At 50.1% G+C, this 26,563-nt stretch overlaps 1 protein-coding gene across 3 annotated transcripts in view; it reads left to right on the top strand.

Moving 5' to 3' along the window:
• Positions 1-347: 347 nt before the first annotated feature.
• The window catches only part of Ptprg (protein tyrosine phosphatase receptor type G), an 873,855-nt gene continuing 847,639 nt past the window's right edge, over positions 348-26,563 (top strand). The window contains exon 1 of one of the 3 annotated variants that reach the window (XM_004661265.2): positions 348-810. In XM_004661265.2, coding sequence (XP_004661322.1) covers positions 726-810 — 85 coding nt within the window. In that variant the 5' untranslated portion in view covers positions 348-725. Of the gene's footprint in view, positions 811-1,255; positions 1,278-26,563 lie in introns of those variants that run through there. The other 2 variants (XM_004661264.2, XM_045136198.1) reach the window with 2 other exon arrangements.

The raw sequence follows: 26,563 nt of genomic DNA, 5'->3' as shown, positions 1-26,563 counted from the left end.
TCCCGGAGCCGCTCTGAGCCCCTCGGCGGTCCTCGCTGCGCTCCGCCGGCCCGCTCGGATCCGGGGGGGGCGCTTCTGCGCTAACCCCCCCCTTCCCTTCCCCACCACCCCAGCAACACAGCCGGCACCTCCTCCTCCTCCGCCGCCTCCGTCCTCGTCCTCGCAGACATGCCTCCTTCCTTGCCGGGGCCCTGGAAGCAGCTGCCCGCCTGAGGCCGCCGGCTCTCCCCGGGCTGCGCCGCGCCGCGCCGCGCCGCACCGCCGCCGCCGCCTCAACTTGGGGATCCTCGGCTGCTGCTGCTCCTCGCCGTCGCCGTCGCCCGCGGCCCCCTCCCGCCGGCCCCAGCGTGGCTCGGCATCCCCGCTCACTTTGCATTTGATTTTCTTTTTGCTTTCTGGACGGGAGAGGTGGAAGAGGTTGATCCGGGAGGCGCTAGGCTAGCAGCTCGCTTCCCCGGGTTCCAGCGCCGGGTGGTGGCGGTGCTGGTGGTGGCGAGGGCAACTCGGCGCCGAGCGCGCGGGGAAGTGGGGACCTGTGGTGGTGGCCCGGGACCAATCAGCCAGCCAGCCAGCTCCAGCCGAGGGAGCCTCCTCGCTCTGCAAGCAGAAGAACTTATTCAACAAGTTTGCTGTACCTCCACCCCACCCCCCTCCTCAACTTGCCCTTTGCTTTCCCTCCCCCCTCCTCTCTCTCTCGTTTTATTTTTCGATGTGCGTTTTCGGACATGCGGAGGTTACTGGAACCGTGTTGGTGGATTTTGTTCCTGAAAATCACCAGTTCCGTGCTCCATTATGTCGTGAGCTTCCCGGGTGAGTTACCGGGCCGCCGAGGCTCGCGGTAGGGGGTGGGGTGGGAGAAGGCACGGCGGCTCCGGACGGCCGGATGGATGGATGGATGATGCATGGATGCATGGATGGATGCATGGCGCGCGCGCGCGCGGGGGTCTGCGGAGTTGTCGCCGGGGCGCCCGTCCTGGGGACCGCTGGAAGGATGCTTTGCGGGGGGTGGGGGGAATACCCGAGCTCTCGGGGAGGACCGTGGGATCTGCTTCGTTGGCTTCGGCGGTGTTCAGACCGGCGGAGAGGGAGGGCGCGGGGGAGAAGCCCGGAGCTGGCCGAGGAGAAGGCTTGGGGGCACTCATGGTGTTGTGACTCTGGTTTTGGGGAGACTAGAGGGAGCTTGAGTCGTGAAGAGAGGCGACTTGCTTTGCTGATCCGGAGCCGATCGAGGAAGGCAGGAGTCGTCGGGTGGCTTGGGGTTATGGGGAGGATGCCCGGTGGGTTTGGGAGGTCTCTGGGGGCGATCCCCGCGCTCGGGTGGGGATCGAAGGAGCTCGTAATGTGGTGGTGATGGGAGGGGGGTCTCTTATTACAGCCCTCCGACCCTCAGCAGGGCGGTGTTCGGGAAGGGAAAGCGGAGGCTGGCCGCAGGGGATGGAGGACCACGCAGCCCGGGTTCCGGTCCCTCGGGGCCGGGGAGGGGGCGCCTCGTTCCAGTCCTGCTGGGAGCTGGGGTACGGGCTACGCCTCGGTGCCAGCGTGGGGGCCTGGGTGATGGAGGGAGGGTCTCCGACTCCGGCTCGCATCCCCCCTTCCCCAGGACCGTGCCGAGCGGTGCTGCGGGGGGTCCACGCGCAGGGGGCGGGTCGGCGACTGGATGGCTGTTCGCGCCCTGGCGGATTTTTTGTTGTTGTTGTGGTCTCGCGCACCCTGTCTGTCTGCATCTTTGCCCTTTTTCCAGGCAGTTGGTGCCTGCTCCACCCAGACCCACGCCTTTCTGGCCAGGTGAAGGCAGGGGCAATATTGGCTATTGACGAGCATAATACACCAGTGCAGGGGCCGGCGTGCAGCTCGGAGACCCTCTACTGCCAGCCTGCAGCCCTCCTACACTCCTGCCCCCTTCGGAGAGGGCAGAGGCCAGCCAGCAGCCTTGCATGGTCCTCGGGCTGCGGTCCCCACGCTCCGTCCGAGCTGTCCAGCCCCCTCGCAAAGGGTGGAGGCCACGTCCTCTGCCCTGGCTGGGAGAAGGGTTGGGAGAATGGGGGCCATTCGCTCTCCTCTCTCGCACCCCGTCTTTCTGCCTTTTCATCCACCCGTTCTGGGATACTTGGAGGCAGCGGCTGGTTATCTGAATCCACAAAAAAGGAACGTGCCCGGATGGTTCTCCCGTCTCTGGTTAACAGCCGCCTGTCTCCGGGGCGGTGAGAGCGCGGGGTTTGGTGCAGCGGGGCACCTCACCCTCCCCAGCTTGCACCCCAGAGCCGGGCGTGGGTGCTCTCGCTGGCCACAGGGACCCGCTCTGAGGGCACCGGCTGCCAGTGCCCCCTGTGCGGGTTCCAGGGAGGGCTCGAGGGGGCAGAGCGGTAAAGCACCGCCACATGTTCTTGGGCATCCCCTGTTACTCCGCGCATCCTCCAGCCTCCGGAGCCGGCCCCGAGCTCCTGTCACAGTCCAGAAATCCACCTCGGAGGCCTCGGGTGAGGCTGAGCGTGCCCGCGCATCCGGAGGCCCGGGGCTTGGTCACCAAGGGCTCTGCCTCCCCGAGTGGAGGCCCTGGGGCATTTTCTCTGACAGTCAGTCCCCCCCCACCTTCCTTTGGAGGCCACTGGTCATCGTTTGTTTTCATCGTCGCCCATGCTAGACTTTGCCTTTTTTTTTTTTTTTTGCTATGGTTGAGTGAGTTTGCGTGCACCCAGGTGTGTGTGTGTGTGTGTGTGTGTGTGTGTGTGTGTGGTGTCACTTTTTTATTACATATTTTTTTGAGGGTCACTTTCAAATAGGGGCAGTGGGAGGCAGCCTTGCAAAACAGAATTTTCCAATTCCATTTCTGGCTGACCTCCTCGGTTTTCCCACCGTGATTTTATTTCACCTGGTGTGTGAGCAGGCTTGAAATCCAGTAAGGGACCGCCAGGGTTGCCGCCTCTCGGCGGCTTGGACCGCTTTTTAAAAGCTTCCTCATTTTCCTGTCCTGCACTGGCTGCAGGCAGCTAGTCTTCCTTCCAGGACCGGGAGCCGAGCGGTGCCGGGGGGGCGGGGGGGGGGGAAGGGAAGGAGCAGTGGCCGAGGCGCAGGGAGGACCGGGGGGCGCTTTGGTTTGGAAAAGTGCAGCCTGCGAGGGTGCACTCCAGTTTTGGAGGCCGATAAAGTTAAAAATGCCACAGGCTTGGGAGGTAGGCTTTCGGTTTTCCGAGGGTGATGCGATGCCGCTGGACCTCAGGGGGCGCCCCCGAGCCGCGTGTCAAACTCCCGCCACCTGCACTGGTCCCGCTGGGCCACCTCCGCGCCGCGGGGACGCGGGGACGGGGCGCCCAGGTGCCCATGCTGCGGACCGCCGGGTCCCGGGCACGAGGCGGCGCCCACGGCCCGGTGCCGTCGCTTCTGGCGGGCTCGAGTCCCCGTGGGGACAGGAGTTCGCTTTGGGACCTTCGCTTCTTGCAGCCATAGCTTCAGAAACGGTTTTGTCTTTTGACAAGAGGAGTTAAAATAAAAATGCTTCTGGTTGTCTGTTTAGGGGACTTCCTGGTACGCTCTTTTCACTCAATCAAAACTAGCATCAGTTTCTTGTTTTGTTTTGTTTTATTTGCTCTGAGACCCGCACGGGCTGCTCAGTTGCCTTTTGAGTGCCGGGCTCCTGTGCTTTGGGGAGGCCTTTGGAAACAGCTCTGACTTGGGCCTTTACCCAAAGGGTTACAGACAGGGTTATCGCGGTTAAGTCAGCACTGTGGAGGGCCTGGGATCCCTGCCCCAGCTACTGTTCCAAATACAGCTTCAAAGTGCAAAGTGGAAGCATTATCAAACATGGGACTGAGCGCTTTGCATTTTTTCTTGGTCTTTTAAAAATTATAGCCAAGGGCTGAGGAAATGGCTTAGTGGTTAAGGCATTTGCCTGCAAAGCCTAAGTACCCCGGTTCAGTTCCCCAGGACCTATGTAAGCCAGATAGATGCACAAGGGGGCACATACGTCTGGAGTTCATTTGCAGTACGGAGAGGCTCTGGTGTGCCCATTTTCTCTATCTGCCTCTCTGCCCCCCTCAAATAAATAAATATTTAAAAAAATAGCCCAAAAAAATCCCCACATGAAGATAGAAGAATGTAGTGGACGCCTGGGTATCCACTTCACAGCCTCAACAATTATTGGTTAAGCATTTTGTAAATTCCTGTACCCAGCATTCTCAACACCATTATTATTATTATTATTATTATTTTGAGGGAAGGTCTCGCTCTAGCCTAGGCTGGCCTTGTCCTCACAGTGATCCTCCTACCTCAGCCTCCTGAATGCTGGGATTAACTCTGGGCACACTTTATTGTTTTTATTAGGTAGTTGAGGCTGCCCTTGAACTCCTGTTCCTCCTGCAAAGTACTGAGGTTAAAGGCTGGGTGGCAAAACACACTATAAAAACAAATCCTGCACATTGAAATATGTGGTCCATATCTCCTGCCATTTGGAACTGAATCGCCCGTGACGATGTAAAATGTTTTACTTAAAAGGGTTAACTTTTAAATACATTTTACATTGTTTGGCTGCTCAGCCCAAATTCATTTTAAAAAAGAGAAAAAGGCTTTCTTCTCTTGGGGCCCTCAGAGCATCTTCTCTTCCGTTGGCATTTTGGGCTGTGCTGACAGGTAGCTCATCTTGCATGTTCCAATGGACAAGCCCAGCCTTGTACCTGGGTGTGTTGGAACTGAATGATCTGTGGGCTCCTGGCTAATGAATCCTGACTGTCCCTTCAGGCGGTCACTTCCTGCAGCATTCACCTGTGCCTGTTGGTAGTCCTGACGTCTGTCCCCAGGGCTTTTGTAGGCGGAGGCCGGAGTAGTGTTGGGAGTCCCCAGTCTCCGTCTCAGGCTGGGTGAGTGTGATCGGAATAGGTTCTTACTCCCCTGAAAAGTCTCGTTTGAAGGAGAGAGGACCTTGTGCGACTGTTTTGTGGGTCCCTTTGATGTGATGACCGAATGCATTCTTCTCTGCTCCCTTCCACACCTTGCTGTGGTAGAGGATGGTTGAAACTAATACAAAGAGGCATGATGGCACTTTTCCAAAACAGAAAGAAGAAATGCTTGCTGGCCGGAGGAGGGGCCGTTCTGCCTGGAGACTTTGAGCAGTGCTTGCTTTCAGTGGACTGGGGGTGATGTTGTCTTCATGAAGTTTCCAGCGGATGCTGGGGTTCATGCTGTGCAACAAAGAAAAAAACCTTTCAGATATACATTTCTGTTCAGAAAAAAAACCCATTAGTATCGTAGAACTGGTTGTACCCTTTCCCTGGTTGAAAGACACTTTTTTGTAATTCCTGTAAGATCTAAAATGCCCAGGCATAGTTACTATTAGGGGTCCCCTGGCTGTCCTTTTTTCCCTGCTCCCATTTTTTTCCCTGGCACTTTCTTTTTTAAAAAATTTATTTTACAATATTTTATTTATTTATATGAGAGAGAGAAAGAGGGAGAGCGAGTGAACCAGCGCCAGGGCCTCCAACACTGGTAAGGAACTCCAGACATGTGCGCCCCCTTGTGCATGTGGCTTATGTGGGTCCTGGAGAATTGAACTGGGATCCTTTGGCTTTGGGGGCAAACGCCTTGCCATCTCTCCAGCCCCTTCTGGCACCTTCTAAACTGGAGAAGCAGTCAGGGCACTTACCTGACTTCAACTTGGAGTAGGATGCTGTGCCCTAACAGTTCCCCTTTGCTGTGGAAGGTTCTGGTGGCGGTGGCTTCTGAGTGTGAATTTCTGCACAGCATTTGACTCCTAGCCTGTGGGACCATGCAGTGTCATTTTTAAGCAGGATTATGATGTGGAGCGTGCATTTGGACTAGGGAGGTTAGAGAATTGTGATGAACACTTTCATCTTGGGTTACATTTGTCTTGTGGCACAGTTTTATAACATGGAGCTGATGGGAAAAATTCAGGTATTAATGTTCCATCCCATGTGACTGATGCCCTCCCATGAGCCACCATTATACTTTGGTTACAGGTTGGCCGCTGTGACATGCCAACTGGTCATCACTGGCCCTAGTTATCTGGCTCTACCTATACGAGGGGGAAAAATGGCCTGCATTGTTAATAATATAATGGGAGCCAAGAAAAGTGTCCCAGCATTCAGTGCCCCGCCTGCACTGAGATCTAGGTCAAGTTACGTGCTCGCTCCACAGGCCTGAGAGCTCGTTGTGGAATTTGGCCTCAGTCACCAAGTTTGTCCCAAGACACTGTAACCTGGGCCTGCATTTGGCCAAGCTTGGCTGGGCAGGCCTAACCCACCCCGCTCCCCCAGGAAGTATTTGCAAAGGATTATAAAATCACATGCGGGGTGCCAGGTGTGAGAAGTGGGAGCAGCCATCTTGCCTGCCACCTCTGGGGCCAGGACAGTGCTCTGAGCTCAGAATCAGATGTCCTGCTGTGAACAACAGTTCACAGTTACTTAGTTTTCATTTGTGGTATGTTTATATGGCATTGCAATTAATGGAAAAAATAATCGCTCCAGGGATGTGGTGTAGCTCTTGGTTTGATCTCCAGCACCCAGAAAGAAAAATACTAAGAGGATAAGTTAATCTCAAGAACATGTATTTACTACCCCACACCATCTTGTCCAGTTTCTTCTGTCTCAAATTACCAGAATCACAGAAGTGTTAAGTTTATCTTTTTCAAAGATAAAAATCTTACAGCAAGAAAGTAGGTGAGATGGCATCAAAATAGAAGAGAGACTAGGTGGAAAGAAGAAAGGATTCGGTTGAGGGGGGATCTGGGAAGGGAAGAAAGGAGGGGGAAGAGGAAGGTGGTGGTGGGGGATTATTATCACATCATATTATCTCGTGTATGGAGGTTGTTAAGACGTCAGGAAAAAAAAAGGATTTAAGTGAGTTTCACTGGAGAAATGGCTGTGATGGGCTGGGGATGTAGCTCAGTTGGTAATAGTGTTTGCCCAGCATGCACAAAGATTTGGGTTCAAACCCCAGCACCGCATAAACCAGGGGTGATAAACCAGGCTGAGGCAGGAGGTTCAGAAGTTCAAGATCATCCTCGGCTACATAGCAAGTTAGAGGCCAGCTTGGGGTACATCATCCCCTCTCTCAGAAGTGAACAACACCCACCCACAGCCCCCCCCAAAAAAAAAGCTGATGTGGGGATGTGTAACAACTCCATGGTTTACTGACATGGTGAAAAGGATTGTCACCTTCCTCAGCGACGGCTGGGCAAGATTGCTTTTGAGTAGCTAGAGTAGCTTTCGAGTAGTATCACGAGCAATCCCCTCCTCCAGGGACGCCAATCGCAGGGACCATTTCACTGGGGATCGTTTGTAGCAAAATGCTTGATGTCTTGACATAAAAATAAATTTGACGTGGACTCTTATATTTGGGGCCAGGTTGGGTGGGAGGCGACTCAGAACACATTGTATGAGAACGTCACTGTCTGTCAACCACTTTATGAGTATTTCTCTCTCCTCTCCTCTCCTCTCCTCCCCTCCCCTCCCCTCCCCTCCCCTCCCCTCCCCTCCCCTCCCCTCCCCTCCCCTCCCCTCCCCTCCCCTCCCCTCCCCTCCCCTCCCCTCCCCTCCCCTCCCCTCCCCTCCCCTCCCCTCCCCTCCCCTCCCCTCCCCTCCCCTCCCCTCCCCTCCCCTCCCCTCCCCTCCCCTCCCCTCCCCTCCCCTCCCCTCCCCTCCCCTCCCCTCCCCTCCCCTCCCCTCCCCTCCCCTCCCCTCCCCTCCCCTCCCCTCCCCTCCCCTCCCCTCCCCTCCCCTCCCCTCCCCTCCCCTCCCCTCCCCTCCCCTCCCCTCCCCTCCCCTCCCCTCCCCTCCCCTCCCCTCCCCTCCCCTCCCCTCCCCTCCCCTCCCCTCCCCTCCCCTCCCCTCCCCTCCCCTCCCCTCCCCTCCCCAGAGTGGAAAGGCAGGTGTCCTGCTCCCGTGCTCTTTCTCTAGTGTCGCCTTGAGCCAGAGTCTCTTTACTGTTTCCAGAGATGATTCTCAGATCTCTGCTTCCCGGAGGGATTGGCAGGCACCCATGGCCATGCCCAGCAGTTTATGTGGTGGCATCTGGAGATTGAACTCTGACAATCTCAGACCCCCTCGGCCTTCTTGCTTGCTCGGGAAGCACACTTAACCACGAAGCCATCTCTCCAGGCCAAGCATACCGTTTCTCTTCTCCAAACCAGGTTGCTGTTGAGAGAATACAGAGAAGGAAGTAAGAACTGGCTTGCCCCTGCTATTGATAGCTATCCTACTGTAGACAAGTTACTTCTTTTTATTTTATTTTATTTATTTACTTGAAAGCAACAGACAGAGAAAGAGGCAGATAGAGAGAGAGAGAATGGGCGCACCAGGGCCTCTAGCCACTGCAAACAAGTTCCATACACATGTACCCCTTTGTGCATGTGGCTTAAGTGGGTCCTGGGGAATCAAACCGAGGTCCTTTTGGCTTTGCAGGCAAGCGTCTTAACTGCTAAGCCCTCTCTCCAGCCTGACAAGTTACTTCTCTGTGTCAAGTTTCCTTTTGTGAATGAGATACACTGGCTCTAAGTGTGTATGAAGCTTGAATGAGAAAGCATGCAAGGACTTAGCACTGATGAACTTTGTGCTCAGCACTAAGCACTTAGCACTTTATTATAGAAGCCCATATGGCAACAAATTTTATATTTATTTATTTAATTAAAAAGTTTTTAGCTGGGTGTGGTGGCATATGCCTTTAATCCCAGCACTCAGGAGGCAGATGTAGGAGGGTCTCTGTGAGTTCGAGGCCACCCTGAGAGTACATAGTGAATTCCAGTTCAGCCTGAGATACGGTGAGACCCTATCTCGGAACCCCCCCTCCCAAGTTTTTTTTTTTTTTTTTTTTTTTTTTTGAGGTAGGGTTTCGCTCTAGCCCAGGCTGACCTGGAATCAGACTCAGGCTAGCCTAGAACTCACAGCCATCCTCCTACCTCAGCCTCCCAGGTGCTGGAATTAAAGGCGTGCACCACCACACCTGGCCAACAATTTTTTTCCCAAATTTATATTAACAACTTCCATGATTATAAAAAATATCCCTTGGTAATATCCTCCCTCCCCCCACTTTCCCCTTTGAAACTCCACTCTCCATCATATCCCCTCCCCATCTCAATCCGTCTCTCTTTTATTTTAATGTCATGATCTTTTCCTCCTCTTATGATGGTCTTGTGTAGGTAGTGTCAGAAATACAAACTTGCTTTTTGTTTGTTTGTTTGTGTTTTGAGGTAGGGCCTTACTCTAGCCCAGGCTTACCTGGAATTCACTAGGGAGTCAAGGTGGCCTCAAATTGGACAACAATTTTTATTTTATGTATATTTAAGAAATTGGTATGCGGGCTGGAGAGATGGCTTAGCGGTTAAGCGCTTGCCTGTGAAGCCTAAGGACCCCGGTTCGAGGCTCGGTTCCCCAGGTCCCACGTTAGCCAGATGCACAAGGGGGCGCACGCATCTGGAGTTCGTTTGCAGAGGCTGGAAGCCCTGGCGCGCCCATTCTCTCTCTCTCCCTCTATCTGTCTTTCTCTCTGTGTCTGTCACTCTCAAATAAATAAATTAAAAAAAAATTATAAAAAAAAAAAAAGAAATTGGTATGGGAGTATAAGAGAAGAGGAAAGCAGGCCAGACTGGGACAACTGTGTATAAACACATGCATTTTTATTTGTGTAGACATAGTAGGAAGAGGTTTTTTTGCCTGGCTTTGCTCCTGACGGTTAGTGAGGACAGCATGAAGACAGGCCATGTGTGATTAGAGTTTGGGGTCCAAAGAAGTGGCGGGGTGGGGCGATGGCTCGGTGGATGAAGTGCTTGCCCTGTAAGCATGAGTATTTGAGTTTGGATCCCAGAAGTGACAGAACAAGCCAGATGCTGTAATCCCTGCCTGTCCCCAGGTGAGAATGGAGGTGGAGACGGAGAATTGTCCGTCGGGAAGCTCACTGGCCAGCCGGCCTGGGAGACAGCAGTGAACACTGAACGGAGACCCCGCCTCAGTACACGGTGGGGGGTGAGGGACGACGCCCCGAAGCTGTCCTCTGACCTTCACCCTCATGCTGTGCATCTGCGTGAGTGCTGAGTGGGTGCGCCTGCCCACCCACGCAAGAAGCGAGAGGGCCTCTGTAACGGCCGAGCTGCTCCTTGTCCGCTTGCTGTCTCTCTCTCTCAGCCTCAGATGTTACCCGAAGGCTTGGCTGGGCACCCCGAGATCCCCGTGGGGGTCTCACGCTCTGCGTGTGATGCTCTGTGACTGTCCTCGTTTGCTTTTCCGAGGGTTGCCACCAGCCGCAGAGGAAAGTGGGCTGCGCTCTGGCGTTTGTGAGCAAGGCATTCCACAGACTCAGACCTGCGGGGTGTGGGTGGGGATCCTGCCCCTCTAAGCCCTGCTCTGCAGACCGAAGTTTGCAGAGCGTGCTGGTTTTCTGGCCAGACAACAAAGTGTGATTTTTGAACTACTCCGTTGAGCTATTTTGAGGGGGGGGGGAGGATGGAGAAGCAATGTTAACAGAGTTGGCTGCTGAAATGTAGCAACTAAAAAAGAAGAAATGAAAACACAGTCCATGGAATATGTAACAGTTCAGCGTGAGAAAATAGGGCAGCGGTTCTTATTTTGGGCCTGCGATACTATGTCTTTGATGAGCAGAGGAAGCAGGTTGTTGGATGAGGCAGTGGCTCTACTTTTGAGGAATTCCTATCAGTTACTCCGGGAAGCCAAGAGCTGCCTGGGCTCTCACTGTCTGGCTGCCTCCGGGATTCCGCAGTGCACTAGGCATGAGAAAGAGACACATTCATGTGGAAGCGTTTGCATAGCTATAAGCATTTTGCCAGGCAGAAAAGCTAGTCCATAGTTGTGAGGAAATAGTGTTGACTTCAACATTATCTTTTTTGTTGTTGTTGTTTGTTTTTCAAAGGTAAGGTCTCATTGTAGCCCAGGATGACCTGGAACTCTGTACTTCTAGGCTGGCCTTGAACACACAGCTGTGGTCTCCTGTCTCTGCCTCCTGAGTGCTGACTTCAAGGTTATCTTTTTATTTTTATTTATTTTTGTTTTTTCGAGGTAGGATTTTGCTCTAGCCCAGGCTGACCTGGAATTCAATATGTAGTTCTCAGGGTGGCCTTGAACTCAAGGCAATCCTCCTATCTCTCTCTCCCAAGTGCTAGATTAAAGGTGTGTGCCACTACGCCCAGCTAAGGTTACCTTAAATTTTTTTTTTTCTCCATTTATTTGAAACAGAGAGAAAGAGGCAGAGGGGTGTATGTGGGAGAGAAGAAGGGAGGGAGAGAGAGAATGGGTATGCCAGGTCCTCCTGCCATTGCAAATGAACTCCAGATGAATGTGGCCCTTTGTGCGTCTGTTTTTGCGTGGGTGCTGGGGAATCGAAATCTGGGTCAGCATTTTTTATTTAAATATCTTATTTTTGTTTATTTGTTTGAGAGAGAGAGAGAGAGAGAGAGAGAGAGAGAGAAAGAGAGACAGAGAGAGAGAGAGAGAGAGAGAAATAGGCAGGTAGAGAGAGAGAGAATGGGTGCACTAGGGCCTCCAGCCACTGCAAATGAACTCCAGATGCGTGCACCCCTTGTGCATCTGGCTTACAGAGGTCCTGGGGAGTTGAGCCTAGGTCCTTTGGCTTTGCAGGTAAGTGCCTTAACTACTAAACCATCTCTCCAGCCCGTGGACTAGCAGTTTTTACAGGCAAGCACCTTTAACCGCTGAGTCCTCTCTGCAGCTCAGGATTATCTTTTTAAAACTTCTAAGGAACTGTCCATAGGGGTTACTGACAAAGCAATAGTTATTTGTAAGTAAGTCCTGCTTTTTTTTCTTAACAAATTCCTCTTTTTATTTTTTGTAATATGTGTGCTGCATGGACATGTGTCCCTTTCCCATGTTATTTGAGATAGAGCCTCTCACCAAACCTGGAGTTCCCCGTTTTTCAGTTTGACTGGCTGACCAGGGAGCCACAGTGATCCTCCTGTCTCCTGTCCCACTGCTGGGATTATAGGCATGAGCTTTTCTTTTTGTTTTGTTTTATTTATTTGAGAGCGACAGAGAGAGAGAGAGAGAGAGAGAGGGAGGGAGAGAGAGAGAGAGAGAGAGAGGGAGAGAGGGAGAGAGAGGGAGGGAGAGAAAACGAATGGGCGCACCAGGGCCTCCAGCCACTGCAAATGAACTCCAGACGCTTGTGCCCCCTTGTGCATCTGGCTAACATGGGCCCTGGGAAATCGAGCCTCGAACTGGGATCCTTAGGCTCTACAGGCAAGCGCTTAACTGTTAAGCCATCTCTCCAGCCCTTGTTTTATTTTTAATGTGGGTGCTGGGGTTTGACCTCAGGTTCTCTACTGAGTAACTATCTGGGTTTACAGGGGCAAGTAATCCAACATGTTCTTTAAAAAAAACACAAAAAACTTTATTATTTGAGAGAGAGACAGAGGTAGAGTGAGGAAGAGGCAGATAGCGAATGGGCACACCAGGGCCTCTAGACATTGCAAATGAACTCCAGGTGCATGTACCACCTGTGCATCTGGTTCATGTGATGGGAAATTAAACTGCAGGGTATAAGGCATTTCAGGCAAGTTCCTTAACTGATAAGCTATCTCAGTAGATCCCCAATATCTTTTGGGTTTTTTGTAGTAGGTTCTCACTCTAGCCAAGGCTGACCTGGAATTCACTATATAGTCTCAGGGTAGCCTTAAATTCAACATTGATCCCCCTACCTTGCACCCCCCAAGTGCTGGGATTAAAGGCGCGCACCACCATGCCCCTCCCCCCTCCCCGACATCTTTTGAAAGTGGGATTTGGCAGGTGTGCATACTTTTTAGTCAGACATCACACCAGGGGCAGAGACACTGAGACATTCTTGGTCTATTGTAGCAATTCCCTTTGGCAGATGGGCCTTAGCCTTTTATTCTCTAAAATGGGTGCAATGATTATACTAGCCCCTACTTGCCAAGTGCTTGTCATTATGTAGGCACCGTGATCCACTCTGCAAGCCGAACCATGATTTCTTTCGGTTCCCAGCCTAGGAGGCGTTGTAATGGAGTTTAGTTATCATATTTCAGGGTTGTTTTGCGTTCCAGACCGTTTGCTGTTTGATGTTCACACGGAAGCTGTTTTTCCTAATTGCACTGGAAGCCCAATTAAAAGACAAACCCAGCCTTGCCCCTCTCACCTCTCACCCTGTCACTTCTGGGTAAGCAGGTACCACCACGGACACTGGGAGAAATGAAGCTGTCTGCCTGTGTTTGTCACCACTGGAGGGGGAAGCAATGTCATTAGCATAGGATTTGATTTGGTGGCTTTAAAGAGCTGGCCTTTCAGTAAATTACTTCAACAACGTGTGAAGGCCAATAGTAACTGGAGGGAGAGTTTGACTGCATTCCTCACCAAAGTGATCTAAATGGATTTGGTTTGTAAATTGATAAACTTTTTGTTGTTGTTCATTAAATCTTGTTATGTAGCCCAGGCTGGCCTTGAACTTGAAGTCTTCTGCCTCAACCTGCTCAGTCCTGGGATTGCATGGTTGTGCCATTAGACCGGCTTTTTTTTGTTTGTTTGTTTTGTTTTTTTGAGGTAGGGTCTCACTCTGGTTCAGGCTGACATTGACTTCACTATGTAGTCTCAGGGTGGCCTCGAACTCAAGGTGATCTTCCTACCTCTGCCTCCCAAGTACTGGGATTAAAGGCGTGTGCCACCATGCCCAGCTACTTTTTCTTTTCTTTTGTTTTTTTGAGGTAGGGTCTCACTCTAGCCAGGCTGACCTGGAATTCACTCTGTAGTCTCAGGATGGCCTTAAACTCAACAGCAATCCTCCTACCTCTACCTACTGAGTGCTGGGATTAAAGGCGTGAGCCACCATGCCCAGCAGCTTTAAAAAATATATATATTTATTTTCAAGCAGAGAAAGAGAGAGAATGGGCCCTTCAGGGCCTCTTGCTGCAGCAAACAAACTCCAGATGTCCATGCCATTCTCTGCATCTGGCTTACTTGGGCATGCTGGAGAATCTTATCCCTGGTTATTGGGTTTTGCATGCAAGCACCTTAACCACTGAGCAGTCTCTCCAGCCCTACACCCATCTTTTTTGGCAATATTTATTTATTTATGCTAGCCTAGCAGACTAGTCTTTTTTGTTAAATTCTTTTTTAGTGTTTTGAGGTAGTGTCTCACTCCAGCTCATGCTGACTGGGAATTTACTATGTAGTCTCAGGGACTTGGACTCACAGTGATCCTCCTACCTCTGCTTCCCAAGTGCTGGGATTAAAGGCATGCGCCACCACGTCCTGCGTAGTCTTTTTTTATTTATTTTTAAATGCTAGAGAGAGAGAGAGAGAGAATTTATCCTCTAGGGCCTCCGCCCCTGTGTTCGAACTCCATATGCATGTGCCCCGTGTGCTCATGGGCACCCTTGCACGCTTGAGTCACTGTGTGTCCGGCTTACATGGGACCTGGAGAGTTGAACATGAGTCCTTAGGCTTCAGAGGCAAGCACCTTAACCATGAAGCTATCTTTCCAACCTGGCAATATTTATTAATTTACTTATTAGGGAGAGAGATATCCAACCTGGCAATATTTATTAATTTACTTATTAGGGCCTCATAACCACTGCACGTGAACTTCAGATGCTTGTACCACTTTGTGCATCTGGCTTTATATGGGTCCTGGGGAACCGAACCCAAGCCATCAGGTTTTGCAAGGAAGCGCGCTTAATCACCGAGCCATTCCCCCAGCACTGTTTAATTAATTAATTAATTAATTTTTAAGCAGGGTCTCACTCTAACTCACTCTGTAACCTAGGCTGGCCTTGAACTCTTGGCTGTCCTTCCTCAGCCTCCAAAGTGCTGGGGTCAAAGGTGAGAGCCCTTTTGTTTGCGCTTGCACACGTGTACATGCATATGTGTGTATGTGTGTGGCATATGTGATGTGGTGCCTGTGTGGTACAGGCACGTGTGCATGCGTGTACACACACGCCCTGTACAAGTGCATGAGACAGAGGAGAACGTCTGGAGTCCTGTCGCTCCTGTAGGTCTGCTTGAGACAGACTCTCACTGAACCTGACCTATTGTTTGTTGGTCAGAATGGCTATCGAAAAGCCCCAGAGATTCTCCAGCCTCCACTCTACACAGTACTGGGGTTACAGGCCTGTGTGACCATGCCTAGCTGTTTACATGGGTGGTGGGAATTGAACTCAGAGCAAATCTGGCCGTTGCAGGCATTCTTACCGAGCCATCTCCCCAGCCCCACACCCAGCTCCTTTCCTTGTTTATTTTAACGTAGTTTTGTTTATTTATTTGAGAGAGGAGCGAGCGAGCGAGCGAGAGAGAGAGAGAGAATTGGGCATGCTGGGGCATCCTGCCAATGTAAACAAATGCCAAATGACGCATAACACTGTGTGCATCTGGCTCTATGTAGGTACTGGGGAATTGAACCTGGGACAGGTGCCTTTAACTGCTGAGCCATCTTGCCAGCCCCACATCTAGCTTTAATTTTTTTTTTAATCACTGAGAGCCTGTACGTGGAGCATCACGTGTGGGAGATGTGTCTCGTTCTTGTGCGCAGCCCTTGGGCGTGGCCTGGTGGGACTTGAGTCGCCCCGGACTTTAGGAAGCCGGCTGAGGGAGGGAGCCGTGTATGGCGGGGACTGGTTTGGGTTCTGGGTTTTCCTTCTGGTGGAGGCTGCTCACCAGCCGTGGGCTCTGGGGCGAGACTCGATTGCCTCGAGGTTCATTTTCTCACAGGTGCTCAAATCATTTCTAAGATTCTTTTGGACTCGTCGGAGTTATTGCTTGCACAGGAGGCATTGGGGTGGGGGGCTGTGGTCTGGTGCCCAGTGTCTAACACATGCCTTCGAGCACACTTCCTGCTAACTTGTTCCTGTGAGTTTGCTTCCTGGGTACAAAACCTTCGGAGGAGGGGCACTGGGTTGAGGAGGGCCTGGGGCTGGTGACGCCCCTCATCCCTGCTCTTTGGGAGGCTGCAGCGAGAGCCTTGCAAGTTCAAGGCCAGCCTGGAGGTGTTGCTCAGCCATAGAACATTTGCCCAGCATGCTTGAGGTCGGTGGTTCCATCCCAGTGCTGCAGGCAAACTCTCTGTCTTTCTCTAGCATGGTGGCGAGTTATGTTGTATAATGAAGTGTCTGTAAGCTTTTTTTTTCTTCCCCCATAGTGGGGATAGCCAGGGCTCCTGTGTGCTGCGTAGTAGGCACTGAACTATACCTCACACCTTCTTATTTGTTTTGAAGCAGGATCTCACTCTAGCCCAAGCTGATTTGGACTCTGAAGCCCAGGCTGGCCTTGAACTCATGGGAATCCTCCTACCTTAGCTTCCTGAGTGCTGGGATTAAAGGCGTGAGCCACCACACCTGTCATGTGAGGTGCTTAATGAACATCTAATGATGGAGCACCTCTGGGCCAGCGAGTGGGCCAGCGGGCACCGGGAAGGGTATTTCTGACTCATGGCTGTGATGTGCCCGTGTTCCCATAGTAACAGGTGCGGTCCAAAGCCAATACCAAGTGGGAGCGAGTGTTTAGCAGTGACCTGACCCAAACTGGGACAGGAAAGCTGTCATGGGAAAGACAGCTAGCCGAGCTTGCTCGTTGAGGACACAGGTTCTTCCGGTTGGTCTGCTGGAAGACCTGTTGCTAGCCATCTGGTTGTGAGAGGAGAAGGTGACCGCATTCCCTGTGTGTCAGAGGTACAGATCAAAGAGAGCAGAGCCATGGCTTCAGAGCCTGACACGCAGTAGATCCCACGGACACGTAGATCGTCAGCCCCAGCTGCTCCGTCATTAAAATCGAGATCTTAATTACACGGCACCTTTTACCCCTGAGTCATCTCTCCAGAGCTTCTAGAACTCAGTCGGTAGCCCTGACTTATCTCAGACTCACAGTCATCCTCCTGCCTCATCTTCCCAAGTGATGGGAGAAAGGGCATGTGCCACTGTGTACGGGTGTGGGTGACTTAAGGCTAATGTGATCTGGCGTTGGGGCGGTGAGGATGGGGGGGGATGAGGATGCTGGCTTTGGATCTGGTTTTAGTCGAGAAAAGAGGCCTACAGAAAGCACAGGCACGTGGGTTAGCTAGAGTTCTGTTTCTGGCCAATAGGTGTTCTCTTTGGCCGTGCTATGTTTAAAAGAAAAAGTTGGATTAAAAAGTTGCAGCCTCGTGAGGCGCACTTACTATCCCGGTACTTGGAAAGCTGAATGAAAGAGGATTATGAGTTTAAGACCATCCTGGCCTGGGCATTGTAATGAAACGCTGTCTCAGGACATGAAAGTACATAAGCGGGTGCTTTGCATTCATGCCTTCAGCAAGGGCTTTCTGAGGACCCTCAGTGTGCTTCCAGTGTGCTTGGCGCTTGCAGGTCCCGGTGCTGGCAGCATCATCTGGAAGCTTCAGGCTGCCTGCAGCTTCCCATGGAAGGCTGGGTCACCCTGGGAACCTGGGAGGTTCCGCAGCCTAGGTCCTGTGTTGCCTGGCAACAGCGGCAGGCTAGAATTAAATGGAGGTTGTCCCTGGGGACCGGGTGCACACCTGGCCCTCAGTGGTTATTTACAAGGCCAGGCTGGTCCCTGGAGGAACTTGTTCCACCCTCGTGGGTGATTTCTTCCTAAGGGAGAGATTTAAAAAAAAAAAAAAAGCTTCTTTTGGTTTTTATGTTGGTTTGATGGGTCATATGTGTGTGGGCACATGCATGTGTGCACGTCTGCACATGTACTGGAGCTGGTCATGTGACTTCATTCCTGTCATTCTGTCCTGTGATGCTCAGCACGTCAGTCCTTGATGATTTTTTCCCCCCCTTTTGGCTCCACAAATGTCCTGCTACTTGACTGTTCACAGTGGTACATCGACTTCTGCTGATGATTTAAATAACTATTGGCTTGATTCACTGGGCGGGGGTGGGGGAGGATTTGAAAAACATCTCTCCTTTGATTTAATAATTAGCTCCCAGGCTGGAGAGGTGGCTCAGTGGTTAAGGCACTTGCCTGCAGAGCCTAACAGCCTGAGTTTGATTCCTTAGTACCCATGTAAACCCTGACGCACACAGTGGAGCATGCATCTGGAGTTCATTCACAGCTGCTGGAGGCCCTGGTGCAGCCATTCTGTCTGTCTGTCTTGCCTCTAACCCTCTCTGCTTGCAAATAAATAAATAAAAATATTAAAAGAATTAGCTCTCTTGGTCACTTTAGGAAGATTTGAGGGGTTCCAGGGAAGGCCAGTAATCGATATATTAGAATCTTGAGTGGGTCCACATTGAAGATGTCATTTTAGTGGGTACTCTCTGGTACTTGCGGATGGATGTTTAATAATGAGAGAAGTCTTAGTTTGTCAGCAAGAGCCTATGAGCCTATGACTTGGGCAGGCAGATGACTGGAGTGGATGGATTTCCCCATCTAACTCAGCACCTGAGGAGATTGCAGATACTCCCTGAGGACTGGTCAGTGTCCTGCTTCCGTCTGTCCTGTCTTCGTGTTCAGTGGCCGGTGTCATGACTGAGGACTGATGGGACGGTAGGTGCTGTTTCTCCAACGTGACTGCAGGGTACTTGACCAGACCTTGATGGCATCTTCCTTACGAGATCAGAGGGTTTATGTTGCCATGGTGGTTGAAGTCCATCCTTAAACGGGGAAAGAGGGCTGGAGAGATGATTTAGCAGTTAAGCCACTTGCCTGTGAAACCTAAGGACTCATGTTCGACTCTTCAGGTCCCATGTAAGCCAGACAAACAAAGTGATGTGTGAAAGGTCGCACATGCGCACAAGGGAGCGCACGTGTCTGGAGTTCTGTTACAGTGCCTGGAGGCCCTGGCAAGCCAATTCTCCTCCATCCTCTCCCATAACAAAAGGCCCGTTTGTTGGGCTTGCCTCTACACAACAAAAGGGAGCTTGAGAATTAAAAAATGGCTGGAGAGATAGCACAGGAGGTGAAGTACTTACTTGCCTTGCAAGCGTGAGTGCCAGAATTTGGGTCCCCAGAACTCACATAAAAGCTGGGTGTGGTGACATGTTGTCTGTAGTCCCAGCGCTGGGGAGGCAGAGACAGGAGACTCCTGTGGCTTGTTGGCCAGCTAGGTTAGCCAAGTAGGTGAGCTCTTGAGTTCAGTGTGAGACGATGTTTCCAAAAAACGTAAGGTGCAGATCAGTTCAGGAGGAAATCTGAAACCCACCCCTGGCCTCCATACACCCCCACCCTCACCCTTAGGCGCGCATGCATACCTACATGCACGCACGCCACACAGACGTGGGAAGGGGAAAACTTAACTAGCTGGGTGTGGTGACACAGTGCTGTAACCTCAGCAGTCAGGATCATGGATTCTGGGTCAGCTTGGGTTACATAGTGTCTGAAAAAAAGAAAGAGGGCAAAAGAAGTTTCCAGAAGCCTCTTCTGTTGCTGGCCCCCAAACTGCCGAAGCCAGATGCGCAGGTGATTAGGGTGGAGCTGTCTGTGGCACCGTGGAGACGGTGATTACAGTGGTAGCAACCCCCCCTTTTTTTCCCCGGTCTGTCTTGTGGAATAAATACACTCTGTCAGTCTGGTGGCTTTGGGGCTAATAAGAAGCCATTTTCTTTGGATCCTGTAGAAACGGCAACACTTGGTATGTTGAGGCAGAGCTTGCCTCGTGGGCCTGAGGAGCAGGAAGATGAATACTGGTTTATTCCCTACCTAGTAGTGGCTTTGGACGGGCTGTCCAGGAGAAGGACTTGTCCCAAATGACCTTCTGTTTCTTGAGTGCAAGTCTGGGTTGACCAGCTGTCTAGCACCTTCTCTGTGACACATGCTGGTCACTGAGTCTTGGTCACTGCAAATGAGTGTAGCCAGAGGCCAAGTTCTCTGAATATATTGCTAGGCTCTGCCTGCCCTGTTTTTTTTTTTTTAAATTTTATTTATTTGCAAGCAGAGAGGGAGTGAGAGAGAAGAGAGGCAGAAAGAGAGAGAATGGGCGTGCCAGGGCCTCCAGCTGCTGCAAAAGAACTCCAGATGCATGCGCCCCTTGTGCATCTGGCTTACATGGGTCCTGGAGAATCAAACTTGGGTCCTCTGCCTTCGCAGGTAGATGCCTTAACTGCTAAGCCATCTTACCAGCCCTGCCTGCCCTGTTCTTTTCCTTATCAAACCAGCTGTTTTCTCCTCTAAAACTAGTCATTTTCTCTTACTTACATGTGTATAAAGGCTATCAATGCAGTGGAAAAAAATCTTGAATTTTAGGCATCAGTCCCTCATTTTCTCAATTGACCAATTTGGGCAGAAACTACTGGAATTATTTCATGTAAGAGAAGGTGGTGAGTATGCTTGAAAGAGTTCTTTCTGAACATATTTTTGGTTTGCTTTTCGAACACATACTTTGTGGTCATTGTTGGAATATCTTAACCAGTATGAGATGGAGCTGGCCTTGAGATTTCTGCCTTTACTCCTGATGCAGAGTAGAAGAAAATTGCTTTCTAGATCGTGTGAGGAACGTGTTAGCACTGTGACCGCATGCATGAAGGAATTTGTGGAAGTAACTTCTGTCTCTTCAGGCAAGGTTTGGGAGAGGGAGGAGACTGTAGATGGGTGGGCTGTGCTGAGAGAGAGGGCAGTGTCAAACACGTGGTTGAAGCCTATCTGTTCTGGAACGACTCCGTTTATACCTCTGTTTTCTCACCTTAAAATGGGAACAGTGAGTTTCAACCTCCAAGAGTCGTTGGGAAGAGCAAATGAGATTCATGTGCACATCATCAATAAAGTTTGGAACATAGGGAATGCTAGAAGTAATACCCGATTTATTTTTTGTTTGTATGTTGGTTGGTTTGTTTTTTTTTTTTTTTTTCAAGGTAAGGTTTCACGTCTCACTCTGTGGCCCCAGGTTGGCCTCGAACTCACGGTGATTGTTCTGTGTCTACTTTCCAAGTGCTGGGATTCAAGGTGTGCGCCACCGCTCTTGGCAGTAGCGCCTGATTTTAATAGCTGCTGTCTGAGAGTTGGTATATTGGTTTTTCTTCCCCATGACTAACGCGCCAAGTGTAAACAATGAAAGGGAAAAATATTTATTTTAGCTCATCATTTCGACGGAGTCACTTGTCATGAGACAGAAGGTGTAGGACACAAGAGCAGCTCACACTGTGGCGGGCAGAGAGCAGAGAGGACAGGGAGGAAGGAACCCGGGAAGCTTGAGTTCCCAAGAACCCTCTCCCAGTAGTCACCAACTGTCTCTAATTACGTTGCATCTCCTATTTTTTTAAAGATATTATTTATTTATTTGAGAGAGGGAGAGGGAGAGAACGAGCATGCCAGGGCCTCTAACCACTGCAAATGAACTCCAGACGTGCACTCCCTTGTACATCTGGCTTACGTGGGTGTTCTGGGGAATCGAACCTAGATCGTTTGGCTTTGTAGACAAGCGCCTTAACCACTAAGCCATCTCTCCAGGCTCTCTCTCTTTTTTTTTTCTTTTTTAAAATTTTTATTAGCATATTCCATGATTATAAAGAAATCAGACTCTCTTTTTTAACAATAACATTTATTTGCAGGCAGAGAGAAGTGAAAGAGAGACCAAGAGAATGGACTCATCAGGGCCTCCAGCCACTGTAAACGGACGCCAGATGCATGCACCACTTTGGCCACGTGGCTTTACATGGGTCCTGTGTAATTGAATCCGGGTTGTTAGGCTCTGCAGGCAATTGCCTTAACCGCTGAGCCTTCTCTCCAGCCTTGCATCTCATACTCTTCATCACAATCCAGTAATGCCACAGCAATCTCTCCGCCAGTGGAGCGATCCATTGGTTAGGTCTGAGCCTTATGGTCTCCTCATGCCTGCAAACACCCTCACAGACACATCCAGAGGCCCTACGGATAATCTCCCAGATGTTTCTCAGTACATTCAGGTTGACCACCATGCTTGTGAAAAAAAAGTGCTTGAGTTAATGTGTTCTCAGTTCATTCTTGTGCGGGGGCTGATGCCGAGCTTGGGGAGAGCAGAGGCCCCACAGCTAACAGTGTGACAGATCCCTACTTCTAAGTGGTTTTCCGGTTGCTGTCAGGCTTTTTTCCCCCCTGCCTTTCTTGTTGAGCAGGTGATGGATGAGTTCAAAGCCCACATAGCTACCTACCCAGGGATATTTTCTCTCTGCCGAAAGGTAGCAGACGTGATAGTATGTTAGAGTTCTGTGGCCGTGGCAATCTACTTATAAAGGGGAAAGGCTTGTTTTGGCTTCTGGCTTCATGGAGGTCAGTCCACCGTTGCTTGGGTCTGTAACTTTGGACCTGTGACTAGTCAGAACATTATGGCGGGAGTGTGTGGTGCAGGTCTTCTTGGTGGCAGAGAAACAAGAGGAATGAGGAATACTCCCTATGACCTGACCTGCTTCCACCAGGTTACACCTTCTGAAGGTGTTGGTGACCACGCCTTTCAGCAGGTGGTAGTCTGGGTAACACTTTAGACTTCGGCCATAGCAGATGCGGAGGCTTAATTTGTTTGAAATCTAAAGAAATACGTGTTCTTTCTAATGCTCATGACATTTCATTACTGCATTATACGTAGGATGCAGATGCCTTCCAATAGATCTCTGATAATGTGGATCCTTATTATATCATCAGAGTATGTCCAAGCAGGTGCATTTATTTATTTATTTTACTTTATTTATTTATTTATTTTTCGTTTTTTGAGGTAGGGTCTCACTCTGGCCCAGGCTGACCTGGAATTCACTATGGAGTCTCAGGGTGGCCTCAAAATCATGGCGATCCTCCTACCTCTGCCTCCTGAGTGTTGGGATTAAAGGTGTGCGCCACCACGCCTGGCAATTTTTATTTTTAAGCTATCTTTTTAATTTCTAAGGATGGTGAACTCTTAATCATGTATTTATTTATTTGTTTAGTTATGAGTGAAGGGCAGAGATAGAAAGAGAATGGGTGTCCCAGGGTCTCTAGTCACTGCAAACAAACTCTAGATACATGTGTCACCTTGTGCATCTTGCTTTATGTGGATACTGGGGAATTGAACCTGGTGTCCTTTGGCTTTGCCGGCAGTCAGCTTAACTGCTAAGCCATCTCTCCAGCCCTACTTTCATTTTGAAAAAATAACTTCTTAAATTTATTTGGGGAGAGAGAGAGAGAGAGAGAGAGGGAAAGAGAGAGAGAGAGAGATAGAATGAGAATATGAATGGATGTGCCAGGGTCCTCTTGCTGCTACAAACAACTCCAGATCCATGCACCACTTTGCACATCTGGCTTGACATGGAGACTGTGGAATCAAACCTGGGCCCACCCAGGCCCGCAGCGTTTGCAAGCTAGTTCCTTTAACTACTGAACAATCTCTCCAGACCCAGACAAGTACATTTAAAGAGCTGTACATGCAGAGAAGCTGTATCCCTCCCTCCTTCCCTCTCTCCCTCCCTTCTTGGTTGTTTTTGTTTGTTTGTTGTGTTTGGAGGTAGGGTCTCACGCTAGTCCAGGCCGATCTGGATTTCACTGTGTAGTCTCATGGTGGCCCTGAACTCACAGCGATCCTCCTACCTCTGCCTCCCAAGTGCTGGGATTAAAGGTGTGTGTCACCACGCCCGGCTTGTAAGCCATCTTCTTCAGAGGGGTCAGAGGCTGGCACTTGAGGGCACTGTTCCCATTCCCATGTGGTGACCGACATTGATAACTGACCATTAGACTGCTTTGGAAGAGGCAGCCTGGACAGGCGGTGGGCAGGTGGGGGAGGGGAGGGCTCTTGTGCCCTCTCTATGCCATCAGACACACTAGCCAGCCTTCAGAAATAACACAGTAAGGACAAACACATCCAAGAGGTTTTTTAATATCCTTACCACTAGGTGCACATCTTTGTGGGTAATTTTTAAAAAACACATTTCCTGGTCTATGACCATTGACTTGGTCTCCTATCTGGCTCACATTTGTTTATTCAGGAACAAAGAATCCAGTCTCTTGATGGTGGTTACATCATATTCTAATTGGTGAGATCCACTGGTGGAGGGTTAGGGATCTAAAATTACTCGCTTATTTTTCCTTCCCTCAAAGCCCAGAGGCTTTGCATCAGGGTACGGCACTTGCATGACTGTTTGTGTTCCAAAGTGACACCTTTCTGAATTCTTAGCTATTTAAGTGACTGTCAAGTACGGGCTTAGTGACAGCCGTTTTTTAAAACTGTGACTGATTTAATGGATCCTTTCCTCTGTTGTTTATACCTGGTGAAAAAGCTTGTGTTAACTCTGAATAAATTCATTTACCTTTATGGTAGCTTGTTTCCTAAAATTTGCGTGTTCCTCAGGTGGATTTTTTTTTTTTTTTTTAATGTTTTTGCACGAGGAACCTGGAGAGAGATGGAAGGAGGAAGGGATTGTTTTGTATAAACGTCACCTACATTTTCGGTGTTTGGTACATACCGATTTCTTGGATGCCATCAATTCTGTATTTGTTTCCTAGAGCTGATTTTCCTTCCCGAAGCTTCTTCTGATGTCCTTGGTCTGAGCCCTGCTCTGTCTGTCATGGTTATTAGTTTTGTGTAGCTGTATTGCCTACCTGAGAGCTGAGATGTGTTTTCAAACATATAAGAAAAATGTATGTAAAATGTCTCATTAAAATGTTACACTGGGGCCGGGCGTGGTGGCGCACGAATCCCAGCCCTCGTGAGGCAGAGGTAGGAGGATCGCCGTGAGTTCGAGGCCACCCTGAGACTACAGAGTGAATTCCAGGTCAGCCTGGGCTAGAGTGAGACCCTACCTTGAACCCCCCCCCCCCCGCCCCGCCCGCCAAAGAAAAGGTACATTTGAGGCTGGGGAGGTGGCTTGGTGGCTAAAGGCGCTTGCTTGCAAAGTCTGCTGGCCCAGTTCAGTTCCCTAGCTGCCAGATGCAAAAAGTGGCTCGGGGGCCTGGTGTTCGTTTGCAGTTGGAAAGGGTACTGGTGCCAACCCTGCTCCTCCACCATCACACACACATGTCCAAGTAACTAAGTACAAAAACTGTTTCGGGCTGGAGAGCTGGCTTAACAGTTAAGGTGTTTGCTTGAGAAGCCTAAGGTCCAAAGTTCGATTCCCCAGGACCCATGTAAGCGAGATGCACAAGGTGGCACATGCATCTGGAGTTCTTTTTGCAGTGGAAAAATGTATGTATATATATGTATATGTGTATATATGTATATGTATGTATATTTAGGTGTCTCTGGAGATGGCTCAACAGTTAAAAGCACTTGCTTACAAAGCCTGATGGTCTGGTTCTATTCCCTAGCCACCCACATAAAATGAGACAGGCATTTAATTGCAGTAGTATGAGAATAAGGAAAAAAAGATTGAGGGCTGAAGAGATGGCTTAGCAGATAAGCGCTTGCCTGTGAAGTCTAAGGACCCCGGTTCGAGGCTCAATTCCCCAGGACCCACGTTAGCCAGATGCACAAGGGGGCGCACGCGTCTGGAGTTCGTTTGCAGTGGCTGGAGACCCTGCTGCACCCATTCTTTCTCTCTCTGTCTGTCTCTCTGAAATAAATAAATTTTTACAAATTGAAAAATGTTTGTTTTTTAAATTAAAATTTAAAATATTAAAAACTAAAATAAATTTAAAAAATTAAAATATTGAAGTGCTAATACTTGTATTTATATAGAGAAAACCTTATTAAAGTGAATAGCACTAATTTATATTTACTGTTTTATGTGTCTATCATGAAACGTAAATGTTACACATGTGATTCATTTACATGGACTGTGTTGCACCCATACATGGCGGGTATGAGTTTTTGGTTTTTTTAAGGCAGGGTCTCACTCTAGCTCAGGCTGACCTGGACTTCACTATGTAGTCTCAGGGTGGTCTCGAACTCATGGTGTTCTACCTACCTTTGCCTTCCGAGTGCAGAGATTAAAGGCATGTGCCACCACGCCCGGCCTCATCTAGAGCCACTGCTGTCCCCCAGTCTGCTCACCTTCCAGATGAGCTCATTGCTGTTGTAGTCTCCTACACAATAGTGATTATCTCTTCTTCCTTCAAAACTTAGGGCTAAGAGTGGTGGAGAGATGGCTCAGCAGTTAAAGGTTCTTGCTTGCAAAGCCTACTAGCCCAGGTTCAGTTCTCCAATACCCATGTAAAGCCAGATGCAGAGTGGCACCTGTGGTTGGGGTTTGTCTGTAGTGGTAAAAGGTCATGGAGTATCCATTTTTTCTTTCTCCCCTTTTGCCTCTCCCACTTTCTCTGCTTGCAAATAAATAAATAAATAAAGGGAAAAATTTCTTAGGGCTAAGAGAAACTGCTCATTACTGTGGATGACGTTTTGGAAGGCATTGTCACTAGAAAACGGTGTAGTCTGGTGTCATGACAGGATGTTCGGGTCATGTTTGGGTGATACCACCGTGAACGTGAATCTGATCTGATGTGATGGGCTTACTTAGCCTTGGGTATCTGTTTGCCCGTCTGTGAGCTGGGGAGTGATGGTGTCTGCTGTGTGAGGAGTAAGGGAGGGAAAGCCTTCGAGCCGTCAGCTACAAGCCTGGCGTATAGCTAACCTTTGAAAACCAGAGCCAGTCCTGTTAAGTCACCTGCGTTGTGCACTGAGTTCTCGCTATCGGGTTCCGGGCTTGTGGGTGTGGTTCCTGGGTCTTGTGGTCTCTGTCACGGAGGAAACCCAGAGAAAGTGGACAGCACTTTAACCACTGGAA

Source organism: Jaculus jaculus, chromosome 16 (assembly GCF_020740685.1).
Source record: "Jaculus jaculus isolate mJacJac1 chromosome 16, mJacJac1.mat.Y.cur, whole genome shotgun sequence".
Taxonomy (NCBI): Eukaryota; Metazoa; Chordata; class Mammalia; order Rodentia; family Dipodidae; genus Jaculus; species Jaculus jaculus.
This window is presented reverse-complemented; position numbering and strand designations above follow the sequence as displayed.